Raw genomic sequence first — 17,380 nt, 5'->3', positions numbered from 1 at the left:
CCCCCGAAAAATGGTTAGTCTTAGCTCGTCACTCACCTGAAAGTGAACCTGTCCGTTATCGACCCAGCCGATCACGACGTCGGCGCCGTAGATCGACCCGTCGGTGGAGAAACCTAGCCCGACGTAGCCGAGCGTTCGGGCCTGCACCTCGAAAGTGATGTCCTGGTTGTTGATGCTCCACAGCAGCCGGTAGTTTTCGTCCAGGTCGACCGCGTGGTCCCAGTGGGCCCCGTCGACGGTGGTGGCCACCAGCAGCAGGATTGCGGCCAGAATGGCCGCCGGCACTTTGGTTGAGCTCATTTTAGAACTTTTTTGTTTCACTTCGTCACTGATTGATAGATCGAGATCTTCTGATATCACACTTGATTTTTTTTGTTTTCCTTCTCTATTCACTCCGTCGAAATAACTCAATTTTTGGAGAACCAATTGGGTTGGTCTCACCGTTTAGCACTCATACTGACGGTGGCATTTAGGCACTGTTGTTTGCACTGGTTAGCTGGAAAAAGAGAAAAATTGGCGTTAGGAAAAGCTGTCTAAAAAAGTGACTTCAATTACGGACTTCAAAGTTAAAGAACCTTCATGAGTCTAGTTATAATTTGATTGCAGGTAAGTTAGGATAGTGTTTTTTTTTTTTTTTTTTTTTTTTTTTTTAATTTATATTTATTCAAATTTTTTTTTTTCCATGTACATTCATTCAGTTAAAATATTATTGAGTGTCCAATCACAAACGATGACTTTTCACCTCAATTTTAAATACTAGCAACTTTCATTTATTCATGAAATATTGTAGCTTTCGCAATTCAGTGATTTCAAATGTAGGAGGTCCTACATGTACAAAAGGAAAAGGGATACCTTAAAACTAACTTATAAACTATATAAAGAGCGGATCAATGCAGCTGAAGACTGCAATGATTTTTGTCGAAATGCATCAATTATCTTATTGGACATAACGTCCAAAGTGTCAACTTCGGCTAATTGATGAAGTTCACTGGTGCTGAACCAGGGAGGAAGTTTCAGAATCATTTTCAGAATTTTGTTCTGAATCCTCTGAAGTTTTTTCTTCCTGGTTAAGCAACAGCTTGTCCAGATCGGCACAGCATAAAGCATGGCAGGTCTGAAAATTTGTTTATAAATTAACAGTTTATTCTTGAGACAATGTCTAGAATTCCTGTTTATAAGTGGATACAAACATTTAATATATTTGTTACATTTAACCTGGATACTTTCAATGTGATCCTTGTAGGTAAGGTTTTTGTCAAAACCAAGTCCAAGATATTTCACTTGATCCTCCCACTTTAAATTTACCTCATTCATCTTTATAATGTGATGACTTTTGGTTTAAGAAAATCAGCCCTTGGTTTGTGAGGGAAAATAATAAGTTGAGTTTTGCAGCATTTGGAGTAATTTTCCATTCTTTCAAATAAGAATTGAAAATATCCAAGCTTTTGTAATCTTCTTGTGATGACACGAAGGCTTCTGCCTTTGGCGGAGATGCTTGTGTCATCAGCAAAAAGTGATTTCTGACATCCTGGGGGCAAATCAGGCAAGTCAGAAGTAAAAATATTGTATAAAATTGGACCCAAAATGCTTCCTTGAGGGACGCCAGCACGTACAGGTAGTTGATCAGATTTGCTATTCTGATAACATACCTGCAGAGTACGATCCGTCAAATAATTTTGAATAATTTTCACGATATAAATCGGAAAATTAAACCTTTTCAATTTCGCAATCAAACCTTTATGCCAAACACTGTCAAATGCTTTTTCTATGTCTAGAAGAGCAGCGCCAGTAGAATAGCCCTCAGATTTGTTGCTTCGAATTAAATTTGAAACTCTCAACAACTGATGAGTAGTTGAATGCCCAAGGCGAAATCCAAACTGCTCATCAGCGAAAATTGAATTTTCATTAATGTGCGTCATCATTCTATTAAGAATTATTCTTTCGAATAATTTACTAATAGATGAAAGCAAACTAATGGGCCGATAGCTTGAGGCTTCAGCAGGATTTTTATCCGGTTTCAAAATCGGAATTACTTTGGCATTTTTCCAACTACTGGGAAAATATGCCAAATCAAAACATTTGTTGAAAATTTTGACCAAGCAACTTAAAGTTGCTTCTGGTAATTTTTAATTAAAATGTAAAAATGCCATCCTCACCAGGGGCTTTCATATTTTTAAATTTTTTGATAATAGATTTTATTTCATTCAGATCCGTATTAAAAACTTCATCTGATGAAAATTCTTGTTCAACAATATTCTGAAATTCTATTGAAATTTGATTTTCAATAGGACTCAAAACATTAAAGTTGAAATTATGAGCACTCTCAAACTGCTGAGCAAGTTTTTGAGCTTTTTCCCCATTAGTTAATAGAATATTATCACCATCTTTTAAAGAAGGGATGGGTTTTTGAGGTTTCTTAAGAACCTTTGAAAGTTTCCAAAAAGGTTTGGAATAAGGTTTAATTTGTTCGACATCTCTTGCGAACTTTTCATTTCGCAGGAGAGTGAATCTGTGGTCAATAACCTTTTGCAAATCTTTTGAATTCGCTTCAGTGCAGGATCACGAGAACGTTGATACTGTCTTCGGCGAACATTTTCAGACGAATCAGAAGCTGAAGATCGTCATCAATAATGGGAGAATCAAATTTGACTTGGACTTTTGGAATAGCAATATTCCTAGCATTCAAAATTGCATTAGTTAAAGATTCCAAGGCTGAATCAATATCAGCTTTGGTTTCTAAAACAAAATCATGATTTAAATTATTCTCAATATGATGCTGATACCTGTCCCAATTAGCTTTGTGGTAATTAAACACAGAACTATTGGGTCTGGTAACTGCTTCATGAGAAAGTGAAAAAGTTACTGGAAGATGATCAGAATCAAAATCAGCATGAGTCACTAAAGGACCACAATACTGACTTTGATTTGTCAAAACCAAATCAATTGTTGATGGATTTCTAACAGAAGAGAAGCAAGTTGGCCCATTCGGGTATAAAACCGAATAAAGACCAGAAGTGCAATCTCTGAACAGAATTTTACCATTGGAATTTACTTTTGAATTATTCCAAGATTGGTGTTTGGCATTAAAATCACCGATGATCAAAAATCGAGATCTATGCCGAGTAAGTTTATTCAAATCCCCTTTGAAATAATTTTTATTTTCCCCAGTGCATTGGAATGGCAAATATGCAGCTGCAATCATAATTTTCCCAAAGGAAGTTTCAAGTTCAATGCCCAAACTTTCAATAACTTTTAACTTAAAGTCACGTAACGTGCTATAAGTCATACTACGGTGGATAACTATTGCAACTCCACCGCCATTTCGATTCATTCGGTTATTAGTTATAACTTTATAATCTGGATCACTTTTCAAATAAGTGGCAGTTTTTAAAAATGTTTCGGTTATAACAGCAACATGCACGTTATGAACTCGTAAAAAGTTGAAAAATTCATTTTCTTTCGCTTTTAAAGAGCGAGCATTAAAATTCATAATATTGATGGAATTACTTAGATCCATGATTAAACTTCAGGGTAAGAACAACATCATTCGCAAATTTTAATCCAATCTGGATTGCTTCCATCATGGATGTAGCATTACTCATTGTTTGAATCAAACCAAACAGTGAGTTTTGCAAAAAAGTCATTTTTTCAAACGTAACATCGCCGAGATCAGAAGATCCCAAAGCGTTGCCAGCAGAAAAATTTTCAAATGAAATTTGAGGTACCTGGCCAATTTCAGGAAGAATTGCAGAGGATTTGAAATTTTTGGATGTACCTGAAACAGCGGCAGCATAGGAAATACCGTTGCCTGTTTCAATGGTAGAAGTATTTTTCTAGCTCTCTCATTAGAGGAGATAGCAAAAACGTTTGGTTTAAAGTTTCAGGTACAACCTGACTTTGAGAAAATTTCGGTTTGGATTTCGGCTGATGCTTAGCACGAGAATCCAAAACCTTTTTCTGATGGGGCAATCCCAAAATTTGATTTGTGATTTCCACCACAATTTGCACATTTAAATTGGGTGACTTCTTTCACGGGACAATTGTCCTTGTCGTGAGAAGAATCCCCGCAAACCATGCATTTTGGAACCATGGCGCAATGATCAGTACCGTGACCGAATGCCTGGCAACGCCGGCACTGGGTCAGATTCTGGCCATTACCGCCATGTTTCTTAAAATGCTCCCACTTTACCCGTACATGGAACAAAAACTGAACTTTGTCCAAAAGTTTCAAATTGTTGATTTCATTTCTGTTGAAATGAATCAGATAAAATTGTGAAGTCAAACCAAAGCGAGAAATATTCCCGTTTGATTTTTTCTTCATCGGTATTACTTGGGATGGGGCAAAGCCAAGCAACACCTTAAGTTCGTTTTTGATCTCATCCACCGACAAGTCGTTGGAGAGACCTTTCAAGACCGCCTTGAATGGCCGAGCATTCTTGGTCTCATACGTGTAGAAATTGTGTTTGTGGTTTTTCAAATAACCAACAAAAGTTTGGTGATCTTGTAAAGATTCCGTCAACAAGCGACATTCTCCTCTTCGACCAAGCTGGAACGAAACTTTCAAATTGCAAGTTTCCTTGCAATTCTTCAGTTGCGTTCGAAAGCTGGCCAAATCGGAGACGGAAGTCACTACAATTGGCGGAGCCTTTACTCGTTTCTCGACGGCAGAAGGCTCAGTACGAGGAGAAGGTTCCTTGTCATCAGTTTCGGATAAAACACCGAAACTGTTTGTCAATGGAATTGGAGGATTGACCTCACATTCAGAATCAGAATCAGACCTCAGAAGAGGCTGTTTTCTTTTTCTGCTTCCGTTAGCCGGTTTAGCGTTCAAACGCTTCACCGACGTAACGACCAAATCTTCAGAAGATTTGCGTTTACCTTTGTTTTGACGCATTTTGCAAGCAAAGTTCTCTTAAAAAGATGGCTTCGTTTGTAAAATACAACAAAATTTCAGGCGGGGTTAGTCTTGAAAAGACTGTTTAGAATTTTGGAAAATAACTCAGGTAGTCTTTAAAAAGACTGTGAATTTTGTTTTGAAATAACTCTGAGCTTAGGTAGTAAAAAATACCGCAGCTCTAGTGTCCGTTCACCACGAAGGTTCGCAAGACACTGTGTTAGGATAGTGTTAAGTTTCTGTAACGGACTTCAAGGTTCAGGAAGCAATTTTTTGAAAGGTTTTACTTTGATAGCAGGTAAGTGTGTGTTTAGAATAAACCGGTAAGTACACTTAATTGAAGTCTGTCAAATCTGTCAACCTCTAAAACTTCAGAATGATACCTGTTTGAATCGCTCTGAAAGTTAAATCAGTTTAGTGTAAACCCAACTCGTTTCCAGGGTTACAAGAAAAAAAAACTGATCTCAATTACGGACTTCAAAATTGTAGAACCTTCTTTGAGTCTAGTTATAATTTGATTGCAGGTAAGTTAGGTTATTGTTAGGTTTCTATTTTGGACTTCAAGGTTAAAGAACAAAATATTTAAACTGATGAATTTTGATCGCAGGTAGTTTAGTGTTAGAAATAAACCGGTAAGTACACTTTATTTAAATCAGTCAAAAAACTGTCAAATCTGTCAACCCCTAAAACTTCAGAACGATACCTGTTTGCATCGCTCTGAAAGTTTTAGCCTCAAATCAGTTTAATGTTACTCTAAGCTACGTCTTCCCAAGTTCAACTCGTTCCCCAAAAAACTCCGGATTACGCGAAAGACGACAGCGACAATGTGCTTATCCCCATGGTGCTGACAAACAACCCGCGGGGATGCGATGACGCACGGTGATCAGCACCGTCGTTACATGCGTTTCATTGTAGAGGGACGGAAAAGCAAAGTTTCTTTTCAAAAGCAGCAACTTTTTCGCGCACAAGAATAACACACGAAACTCTTTTCTTCCGCATCAAAAATTTTACAATCTCACGTAACTTTTACGCGTCCTGGCTGCTGCTTTTTTTTCGAGGGGGGTGGAAATTTTAAAGCTTCTCAGAGGCAGAGAGGTGCCAAAAGATAATTTGTACATTTTGTTGAGTCAAAAGTTGATGTGCTTTTTTTGGGTGAGTGTGTTGTAAAATTTCCGAGCGCTACACATAAGAGGAAGCTTTCGGGCAAGACTGGAACGAGCAAAGTTGGTCTTTTTGGCAGAACGCGTGACGCGTCGTCGAGGATGTCGAATTAATGGAACCGAATTAAGAAAAGATTTTGTCTGCCGAGAGTTGGATTAAAAAGTTTGCTCCGGCAAATTCATTTCGTCGTTCCGGCTTCCCGGATCAGGGCTCTGATGGGAAATAGATTAGCGAAATTCCAGCCATAAATTTGCAGCCCCGGTAATTGCTTCGTGTGGTATGTGCTATCGGGCGCGTCTTTGACGCGGGATTGCTCAGATTCCCGTAGATATTGAATTTCCATTATCTACCGCGTGTATCCTTCGCGAACACCTTGTGGGGAGTCTTCACCACTTCAAAAGCGAGGTGGATATCAAGTGATTACATATCTTTCCCGTTTTCCCGCCATTTAGTCGGAATTTGCAATGCTAATCCTCGTAATGCCGGGTGGTATCGGTTGAATCTACGCAAAATCCTCGCACCCGGTTTCCGGTGTGGCCTCCAGCAGTAAACGGCACATTCCGTGTCGGTGAAACTCCGGAATGCGTAAATATGTGCGAACATAGATTTCCACGTGGTCTGGCCACCCCGACATACGCTCCGTTCTTATTAACGAGGAAATATTTCCGCACACACCACAAGGCTGAAATGGCCGGGGATGCCCCGATAAAGTATTGATCGAGGTTTCTGGTTTCCGGCGCCTGAAAGGCAATAAAACCGAACGATAAGGGTTCAAATTTCTCCCCCGGGTGAGACTCACAGTACCGCTGCTTCAAACAATGGTTGAAGAGCTGGTACGTGCCGGCAGGTACGCGCTACCGGTTAGGGGGTTGGCAAAACCACTTAAGTAGATCTCGAATGATTCGCACCCGCTGAAATGGTAATGAAATGCCTCTTTGGAAAATCCTTTTCGGATTTTTTCTGGTTGCTGACGCCTACGCAGTGGTTCTTGAGGAGAAATTGATTGAGCCACAAGGCTCGCGGTGGTCAGGTTCAGTGGCGCTTCACGTGCCAGGTCAGTGGACGGTGTGCGTTGGGATTCTGGGCATGTTTAATCAGGCGGTCTAGACTTCATTAGTTAAGAAATTACTTTCTTGGAAGGGTCTTTCAAGTACGGACTTCAGAGTTGATTGGTATTCGCTGAGCAGTTGAGGACATTGACTCCAATGTTGATGTGGTAAGTATTAATTACGGTGAGCGTTCAATTATGGACGTAAGAATTCGTATACCCGGTTGAATTCCCCGTGAAAAATGATGTGTGAAGCAGCCCTTTTTTGGTAAGTACAAGTTAGAGTGTAAGGTGTATGAAGCAGCTATATGAGGTAAGTACAAATTAGGAGTAAGTTCTGTCAACTCTGTCACAGATAGAATCTTGTCAACCCATGGCCAAGGTGCTGACCGCAAACGTTAATCGACCAGTGACCATTAGCGCTCGCTTAATCGATCCGTTTGCTACCAGCACTAGAACCCCGAAGTTCTACCGAGCCATGCCTAGCCATCAATTAGTTCAACGTGGACGGCCCACATTGTTGCGGTGACAACCGCGTCGCGCGGGCTATGTTAATTGGATTCAATCCCAAATCTGTCAAGTTCTGTCAGCCTGTCAACTGCAGAGACGACCGCAGGTCGTCGTCGTCGCCGGCCAGTGCCCCTAATTATGTAACGGATACTTTTGGTCGGTCCAATTTCTCGAAAACTGTACCTGCCGTTGCTGCCGGCAGGTCTAATCGATTCGCTGGAATCGATTCCCCATTCAAAGCATCGTCTTCGACGGACCTCGGAGAGGTGATCACTTCTCGCAGATAACACAGTGCGAGGAGGCCTTTGTTCTGCGTGGAACCGAGTCCAATCTGCGTGACCATAAATGAACTAGTAAATGTGGCCGTCCCGCTTTATTCCGCGCTTCGTCTTTCTCTCTGGATATTGAGTTTCTCCTGCGTTCAGGTATTTGACCAAAATTAACTCCGGAATAACGAGGACCCCGGCGCGCTACGCAAACACAAAATCTGGTCAGCTTGTGCGTTGGAAGAATGACCGGGTTTGGCAGAACCAGGATAATAAAACAAGAAATAAAATATTTTTTACATCAATATTCCGGGGCCCCTTTTGTATTCATAATTCTTTTGTGTGTTTTGACAGCGTTCATTCTATTATTTATAGAGAGCAACACGACGTCGGGAAGAAGAGATTGTTTCCTTCTTCGAAGTGGCGGAATGCAGGATGCTGACGAACCAACTTTGGTTCGGTCCAAGGGAAAAACCTCAACATGTCAGCCCCGACTCGTCGTCCTGTTTGTTTATGTAAAATATAAATTTCTGTTTGCACACATTGTCCCGCTAGCAAAAAAAGTCTTATGAAAGCAAAGATGATCATAAAACTTCACACCTTTTCTCATTTCCTTCGGTGTCATTTCGCACGGATCTTGTTTTGTTGTCCAAGTCCTGCCAGCCCTGCCTCAAAATATTGTCATCTGCTAGACAAAGGCGTTCGCCGTTTCTTGCTCTTTTCCGGGGCCCAGTAAAAGCTGTCCTTTTTGGTCCGAGGGCTTACAGGGGATTGAGGGCGGAGAAGTGCAAGAATGATAAATCAAACAAACATTTCAGAAAGAGTGCCAAAAATCATGTACCCTCTGTCACTCGTTGGCAGTTTCATTCAGAAATTGAGTTTCGTTCCGAGAAATTTAGGTAAGACCCCTAGACGCTCACCAGACACAATGGACCTCGGTGCCATAAATCCTGAAGGCATCAGACAGGAGACACCCAAGCCCAAAATATTTATATTAATGAATCGAAGAAGAGCGAACGACCAGAATCCCATAAAGAACGTCAGAGCTGTTGCACGCTCGAGAACTTCATTTGACTTCCACGGAAATTTGCTGGGCGGTAACCTGGGCTTCGGGATGATTTATCGGGGCCGAGCCCAACCGTCTTTTTTCTTACCCCGAAACGAGTTCGAAATTTATGAAGTTATGAGGAACTCCCAAAAACTGAACGTTGATTAAATGATTTCTGGTATGTGTGTAGTTTAATTATCTTTCGGACTCGGCAACCTCCTCGTTAATGGGTGTAACTAATTTTTGGGTTTTTTTTTTCGTCTGTCCAAACTCCAAGTCGAGACTTTGTTGTGTTTAGACAGTGGGCCCTCTTCTTTTTTACGTGTGATGATGTTTTGTGTGGGGTAATTAAATGCACGAAAACTCATCTCTGGCTGGGTGGAGGCGAGCCACTTTTTAATTGTAAAAGCAATTATCCCAGATCGTTAAATTAGTTTCGACCGATCTCGGGCCGGGGCACCTGAGCGCTGGCGTGAAACCCCTTTAGGCTTATTTTTGGGGTCTCCTCAAAATTATCCTATTAGAGCGATTAAATAATTCACCGGCTTAAAAGCCAACGCGACGGCGACGACGCAGTCGTCGAAAATAGACGCAATAAAGAATTTACGACTGGTTTCAATAATTATCTAGCGGAGAAAGAGTGCATGGTGCGCTGAGTCACTTCTTCGACGACGGTGTGAACGAGATAATTGAGCTGCGCGTGCGTAGAATTTTTCCGATGGCGTCGCACTTATCAACGGTCGGGGTCCGTCCATTCATGAACGTTCCGTCTGGACAGATTGAGATAGCGCAAACTGGTCGGTGACGCCACTTCGATTACGGACTTCAAGTGGGAGGTGAGGGAGTGAAATTTTTGGTTGAGACAAATTGGCTTTCTAATACGGACTTCAGGTTGCTGGTAAGGAAGTGACTATCAGTAACTTTTTGGATATCATCGGGTAAGTAGAAGTCATGCAGGTAAGGTTGCGACTTCCAACGGTTCCGGAATCTTCAAGGGTAAGTACATTCCACCTTCTAACACTAACACTCTGTCAACTGTCAGCTGTCAACTGTCAACGTACTAACAATTAAACCAGAAAACAGGAAATCGATTTCCATTAGCCATATACCCACATGTTCCCAGCTAATCTCGACCAGCCCGTCCTAGTCACGTAACCCAAGACTCATTTGCAACAGGGAACCATCTCTCACTGCGTGAACCACATGTTGCCGCCGCCGTGAGTCACCGAACCAGAAAACATTTCCGTCTCTTGTACCCGCTGACACTAAATGGTGATTTATCAGGAAATATTTGAGGCTTTTTCTGAATATCTCTCCGGGCTGCCTTTCGGCCGTCCAAAAAACCAGTTTTGTTTGTTCGCTCTCTCTCTATCCGGCATCGATCTACATTAGTAAAGTTTTTAACTTTTTTTCCCTTCCACGCCAGTTCCATGCCGAATTCCTTCTATCCCACAGCATCCGAAGCGAAGAAGACGATCGGCTCGAAAGAATCCACTGGGAAGAAGCGACGAGACGAGAAAGCACTCAAGTCCGGATCACGTTCACGAGATTTCTCCGGCTCTCTATTCTGGTCGGTTTAAAGACGGTCAGAAGAGGTAGCAGCAGCCTCGGAAGGTCGAGGCTGTGCTTTGAAATATGATACGTTTTTTGGACCGGCTTGAGATGCTCGAGAGAAATTGGGCGAAAAAATGTGGTAAATAAAATATGGCGTAAGGTTCAACGAGAGCCTGCTAGAAGTTTCAAGGTTAATCCGCGTGGAAAGCTCCCGGGTATACACATTAATTTTCTATAAGTCCCCGTTCTGCGGAGGTATTGGATTACCGCCGTTCTGGGCAAGTGTCTGCGGTGGCAAGAAGCTGTCAGCCTTAAAAATGGTCCTCGCCATCAGCAGCGTGGCGTATGATGTTTGACGTGCCACTTGCATGCTTTCCTTTCTGTACGTAAATATTTATACCAAACAAGGACCGCGGTTGCCGACGATCTCGATCTCAACCGACTCAGCTTCCGACACCTGAGAGCCGTGGTGAAGCGAATAATTAAACCCGTTTCGCCGAAAGGCGAGGTGTCAAAAATGTTCCGATTAACAGCACTCACATTTGCATAGCCTGGCAGAGCATGTTGAAATGTTTTCATTAATTGAGTACGACGTTTTTGCGAGCGGGGTTTTCAAGACGTGAGAACGGCTCGCGCGAGAAATCAATCACACAGCAAAAAGTGCGAACGACGATAATTAGAGACTTGTCCGGTAATACGATCCGCGGCTGGAGGTTGCCAAACCGCAGACTATCTGCGGCAGCCGGTCAATTTAGTTAATAGCTGCGGCCAGCAGGACGACCTTGCGATCTTGGCAGCACCTCGAAGGTGCTAATTATAGCGCCCCGAAAGGGCGTCTAATCGAATTGAAGTCAAATTATACACAGTGACTGCGATTTATCGCGTTGAACCGGATTTGTTGAACTCGATCGCTCGAGAGAGCGAGGAAAAAAACTGGAACGCAGCGTATTACGAAAGCCTCGCAATCTGACGTTCTGATCTCGGCGCGACGCGGACACTTGTTGTGAGAAGTTGTGTAATGCGATACGCGAGCTTGGTGGGCTTGGGAAGCTTGAAAAATGATGCAGTAGACGGCTGGACGGAGTAGAGTAATCAGCCAAAACTGAGATTTCGATTGCGGACTTCAAGTGGCAGCTAATGGCCATCGTGTTGACGCAACTTTTTGATTTAAGGTAAGTTTGTGAAACCGAGCCTTCAAGTACGGACTTCAAGTTGCAGCTCAAGCTGCAACGATGTTCCGATACTGATCAGTCTCAGGTAAGTACGTGAAAAGTGTCGCAGCTGCTGCAGTATCTTCAAAGAACCGACCGGGGTAAGTACACATGTTCAAACCGCGCTAACCACTGTCAATTGTCAAATCTGTCAGCTGTCCGTAAATTACTAACACTCAAGAAAGCGGCAAGCAAATTGGACCGACTGCGTGCGGCCCCGAACCACTCGAGCAACCAAACCGCTCAATTAGTCCGCAGGGAACATCAAGGACACAGTCATCGGCAGCCCCCGCACTGAGTCACTTTGAAGCTGCACCGGCTTCTGCCTGCTGGTTTCCATCATCCGAATCCACTTGAGGCTTAAGTCGGTGGTGCACAGCAACGACAAAAGGAAGTGCTTCATTATCTTTACGGCCTCCAGATATCCCTGCGTGGTTTGCCAAACAGCACGATCATCGTTCGGAGGTCGCTTAGAATAACAATCATAACTTAAGCTGTGTGCTGCGCTCTGAGAAAACCATATGGCATGAGATCACCGAGCACGTGAGGAGGTTTCAACTTTCTTGAACAGATAAATATTTACGCTGCGCTGAAGATCCGGCGATCGCCGCACGGCAACGCCCCAAACTTCTAGCCGTGTGACGAAGTTAATCCAATTTCCGGCGGAGTTGAACCTTAGGGCTTCGCGGGTCACTGTTTGTTTCTAAAACAATCGGGGCTCGTAAAACAGTTTGGGCGCTTTCCGTATGACGCGCACGTAATTATGGATGCAGGAGGGTGCGGGCGCACTTCAACTAGAATAATTTATAGAATTTTACGATTGCCATAAAAAATTGTGAAGTCGTCTTCGGTAGACGGACGTGCGTCCCTAGATTGGACGCGAAATTGAATGGACGAACGTCGCCGTGCGGAATTAATTGAGAGCTCGCACAACGGGGGGTTGTCAGGTCGGTCTTCAAAACTCATTTCAGCGCAGATGACTCTGCGAGAGAGAGGGCGTAATGAAGATGATGATGTTGATTTGTCACACGCGTGCGCTGGACCACGTTCTATTTTTAATGATCGATATTAGTTGGAGCTAAGTGGCGAGGTCGACACCTACTCCCCAGGCCCAGGAAAAAATGGCTTGCAGCTGTTTCCCGGTGGGGTCAGCTCGACGCCGAAAAGCGCGTAGGCCTGACGATTATCGACGGATATTTACGACGCCCGTCTCCGGTGTTGCCGCAACAGCTTGGCTCGACTCGGTGTTATAATCCATATCTCATCCCGGAACATCACATTTCGAGTTGATGGCGGTGCCACCAACGAAGATGTTCAAATTAATCTTGCAACGCGGACGTTACGACGGCTAATGGAAATGTTCTACCTTGATGGTTTCAAGGTACGGTCGATCGGTCCATTAGGCTCAACCGCGGTAGCTGATCAAGCTATCAACACGTGCGTGGAGTCGGCGGGCCGCTAACGCGCGCCGTTTGTTTACAGTTTCTCCCTGAAGGTGTCACCACATGCCGACAACTGGAACAAATCTCTACGCGCTTCGCGCGGACCACTTGGCGATTATGAAAACATACATATCTCTATTTTTAACCGCGCGGGACAGACCGTCTGACAGTCTGAAGCTGCGCGAAATTTATACTCCGACAGCTGCTGGCGTAGCCAGCGCGGTCCACCCACGGGCAAATTAGCGATCTCGATGTCCATAAATTACCACCTTCGGAGGACCTCGATTAACCTCCAACGTTTCGGGGAACATTCCAAACCTTTTTTTCTGTGGAATGTGCGTTTCCCAACCTCAGCACAATTATTCATAACGTTAACTCGAAATTGATTTCCTAGATCTCTCTCCATCGCTGCGCGATGAGCTGAAGATCTTCAACGCGCTGCTTCGCGAGCGATTGAACTGTGTTATTACTTTTGTTTGTTTGCTTCGTACGGCTCCCCCCCTCCTTGAATCATCCAGCTAATTTTCATATGATTCATCATCTTTTCCAACTCCACAGCTTTACCGTGGAATTCTTCGGCCGCGGCGGTTCCCATTTCTTCGTAATCTAATTGAATTCCACCAAAATTGAGTACAATTACGCTCCCACATGGAGTTGGAGCAGCTCAACCTTTCAATTGTTTCCGAACACTTGGGCTGCTGCTGGTCAGCAGCATTCCTCACAGTTTTTCAAGTAGCACTCTCCAGAGTTCCCTCTGCGAACGAACACACTAGTTTGTCGAGGAAGGGGTCATAAAACCACAACCCCGCTTTTATGGATTCGGGGCCATCATCACGTCACGTTACACACTAACAGGAAATGCCAACCAGACAACACCGCCACAGTGGACTCTTTTTATGACGTCCGTAAATTGTTTCCGATCTCGTTTTTTTTTGTTTGATGTGTTCTTTTCACTGCCGTGAAAACGGAATTAGCATAAAAGGCACTTTCTGGAACACCAACCTTGATAAGAGACTGGAACAAAGTAGTGAGGGGAAGTTTTTTCCCAGTAAACACAACAGAACTCAGCACGACGTGGTCTTGAGCCAATATTTGCCAGCGCACTGATAAGCTTTCTTCGCTAAGCTGGAACACTCGAACTCTGGGTACACTTGAACTATTTGCTTTGATAAGCTCGTCTTCACTGCGGCTTGCAGAACACTGATATCACATCTTTCTTCCCCGTGCAACCACTGCTTATCACCCGTTGCGTAGTCGTAATCCGTAATCGGTTTAGTCACACCACCTGGGCACCGGCCCACCGGCTCCAAAATCCATCAATCATCCAGGCCCGGGAAAGCTCCGCGTTCCGCAGCGCGTACACCAAACTTCGATCCACACCGTAGTATCGCAATTACCGCCCCACAGCTTCAAACAGATCATGCACGAACACGTCTTGCACACGCGATTCCAACCGTCGAACCGCGAACCAGCACCGCAAAGCGAACGTACAATAACAAGAGGCAGACACAGACACAAAAAAAAACGGAACGACGAGCGGCAGCAAAACCTCGACTTAACTCTAGCAATGTCACGACGAAACTAAAACTCATTTGGCCGAACGACCCCGACACCGTGTTCAAAGAGGGGGAGAAAGCAACAGAAAAAAAACACACTATTATTCCATCATCATAACGCTGCTACCACACACACACATCAATATCAACAGAACAACACGAGAACGCATCGGTGCATGGAATTGCTGCTAAGCCTGGTACACGTCGATAAACAAAACGAGTCTTGCACTCACACCACTTTCTGCACCCTCTTCATCGCGCACTCAACATGCATGCTGCTGAAGAACCCTCTTGGACCGTCGTCGTCACCATTCACTCACACCACCCTTCCCGGGCTTAATTCCTGCTGAAATCGCACGACTTCGACAGCCCGAAAGGGAACGAACCTGGCCGAAGTGGGTTCTCCCACCACTTTTCCTTTTGGGTGGAGGGGGTAACCGACCTGCCAAGCTGCTTGAGCTGCGCCGTGTCGGCTTCCCCCACTCCCAAATTTTTGGAAGCCGATCGTTGCCGAAGGCAACCCGAACTCGATCAAAGTGGTATTGGTGAGATCGCGCGCCAGCGCGATCGTGTCCTCTCGAGTTGAGCGCTGCTTTCGTCGGCCATTCTTGGGCTGTCGTCGGGCGCGCAGGAGGGCTGATCGCGGCTGCGACTCGCAGCAGGGAGTGCAGAGATGACGATCGTCGTGAAGAAAAGGGGAGAGGGTTGGTGAACAAGTGCGCGGATGGGTTTCTCTCAAGGTTGTTGGGGGTTCGTTGGAGTGGAATGAGTGGTGCTGGTGGCTGGGAAGGTGTTTTTTGGACATGATTTTGGACTTTGAGAAAGATGTCGTGCAGTGTTTGGGGGGTTCTGAGAACATGGAATAAATTGTAGCGGTAGAATGTTTTGGGAGCATTTTATGAGTTGGCGAACAAAAAGAACAGGGTTGGAGTGAAAGATTTTTGTCTGTTTTCAATGTTTGGTTCACTCTTAAAGAGTATCGGGACAAGAAGGCTGTTTTAAATATTCCTTTAAAGTGCGTGTCTCTAAAAAACGAATTTTTCATCGAAAAAAACACTAAAAAAGTTTTAAAAATTCTCCCATTTTCCGTTACTTGACTGTAAAAAAATTTGGAACATGTCATTTTATGGGAAATTTAATGTACTTTTCGAATCTTCGTTGACCCAGAAAGGTCATTTTTTCAATTAGAACAAAATTTTTCAATTTAAAATTTCGTGTTTTTTCTAACTTTGCAGGGTTATTTTTTAGAGTGTAATAATAATCTACAAAGTTGTAGATCAGACAATTACAAAAAAAAAAAATGATATGCAAACATAAGGGGTATGCTTACAAACATCACGAGTTATCGCGATTTTACGAAAAAAAAGTTTTGAAAAAGTTGGTCGTCGTCGATCATGGCCGTTCATGGTCACCCGCGACAGACATGGACGACGAAGCAAAGAGAAACACAAAAAGTATTTATTTCAAAACTTTTTTTGTAAAATCGCGATAATTCGTGGTGTTTATAAGCAAACTCTTTTTGTATATACATCAAAATTATATTATTTGGTAAAATGTTTGTCATGACAAGTTCTGTTTTTGCTCATGTCATAATTTTGGAATTTTGAATCTTTGACATTTCCCCGAAACTCATATTACCGAAGGGACATTTCCCCGAATGCAACTACCCCTAAAAAAGACACTACCCCTAATAGTCATTTCTCCGAATTCCATTTACCCGAATTTTCCATTTTCCCTAATCGTCCACATCCCCGAATGCCATTTTCCCGAATGGGCCACAATCCCGAATGCCATATCCCTGAATAGTCATTTCCCTGAATGCCATTTCCCCGAACGCGGTCAAGCGGAAATGCCCGGTGCCCAGGAGCGCGCGCGGGGAAAAAGCATTTTATAAGAAACATTTTGATGGCAATTTTTATCACATCAAACTACATATAGGGGAAATATACCCATTTTAATCACTCTAAGCCATTCGACCGATTCTCATCACTTTTGCCGTTTCCCGCTATTAAATCAACATTTTCAGATGTATCAACAATGGAGAGTTGCTTGCTCACTTTTATTTGAGCTATTTATTACTTTGGAACAGTCAAAAACACTTTATAAAAGCTGCAATTCATGATCAAATTGCTGATAGGCCGATATTAGAAATAGGGTGAGAAAGGGTATAGTTCCCCTAATATTTCTTGAAGGGTTCGGGTTGATCAACTTTCTTTTTGGCTTAATTCAGAACAGGTTGAACAGGTGTTGAAATGTTTGGTACTTTTCAGTCAAATACAGATATTCATTACAGACTTATTTTTTATATTTTCCCTAAACAAATACTTTTTTTCTTATAGACATGATAATAATAATGCAATAGAAGTTTTGTTTTTTTATGATTCAAAAAACCTACCTTGCGATTTTCGTAGTACAGAACCCCGTTCACACTGAGCATTTTATTCACATTGCTGGTTTGAGATTTGGCAAAAAGTATAATCAACAAAAACTTTAAATAAAATTTGTACCAGCATTTTGTACCTATTTGTTCGATTTTTAGGTTCTTGAACAAAATTCGAAAAAATACAAATTTCTCAAAAACAACATCTAATTATGCGGTTGAATACAAATGTTAATTGAAGAAAAAAAAATCTAGTACAGTCCAGACACGATTATCCGAAGGCCTCGGAAAAATTTCACTTCGGATAATC

General features: G+C 43.1%; 1 protein-coding gene across 1 annotated transcript in view; it reads right to left on the bottom strand.

Annotated features, from left to right (window-relative positions):
• Positions 1-14,730, bottom strand: part of LOC6047243 (MOXD1 homolog 2) — a 40,793-nt gene extending 26,063 nt beyond the window's left edge. The window contains exons 1-2 of the mRNA XM_001864291.2: positions 14,137-14,730; positions 37-496 (exon numbers count right to left, since the gene is read on the bottom strand). Of these exons, the coding sequence (XP_001864326.2) occupies positions 37-300 (264 nt within the window). The 5' untranslated portion in view covers positions 301-496; positions 14,137-14,730. The remainder of the gene's footprint in view (positions 1-36; positions 497-14,136) is intronic.
• Positions 14,731-17,380: the final 2,650 nt, after the last annotated feature.

The sequence above is a fragment of the Culex quinquefasciatus genome, chromosome 2, assembly GCF_015732765.1.
Source record: "Culex quinquefasciatus strain JHB chromosome 2, VPISU_Cqui_1.0_pri_paternal, whole genome shotgun sequence".
Lineage (NCBI taxonomy): Eukaryota > Metazoa > Arthropoda > Insecta > Diptera > Culicidae > Culex > Culex quinquefasciatus.
The sequence above is the reverse complement of the archived record's forward strand: the minus strand, read 5'-3'. Positions and strand labels throughout refer to the sequence as shown.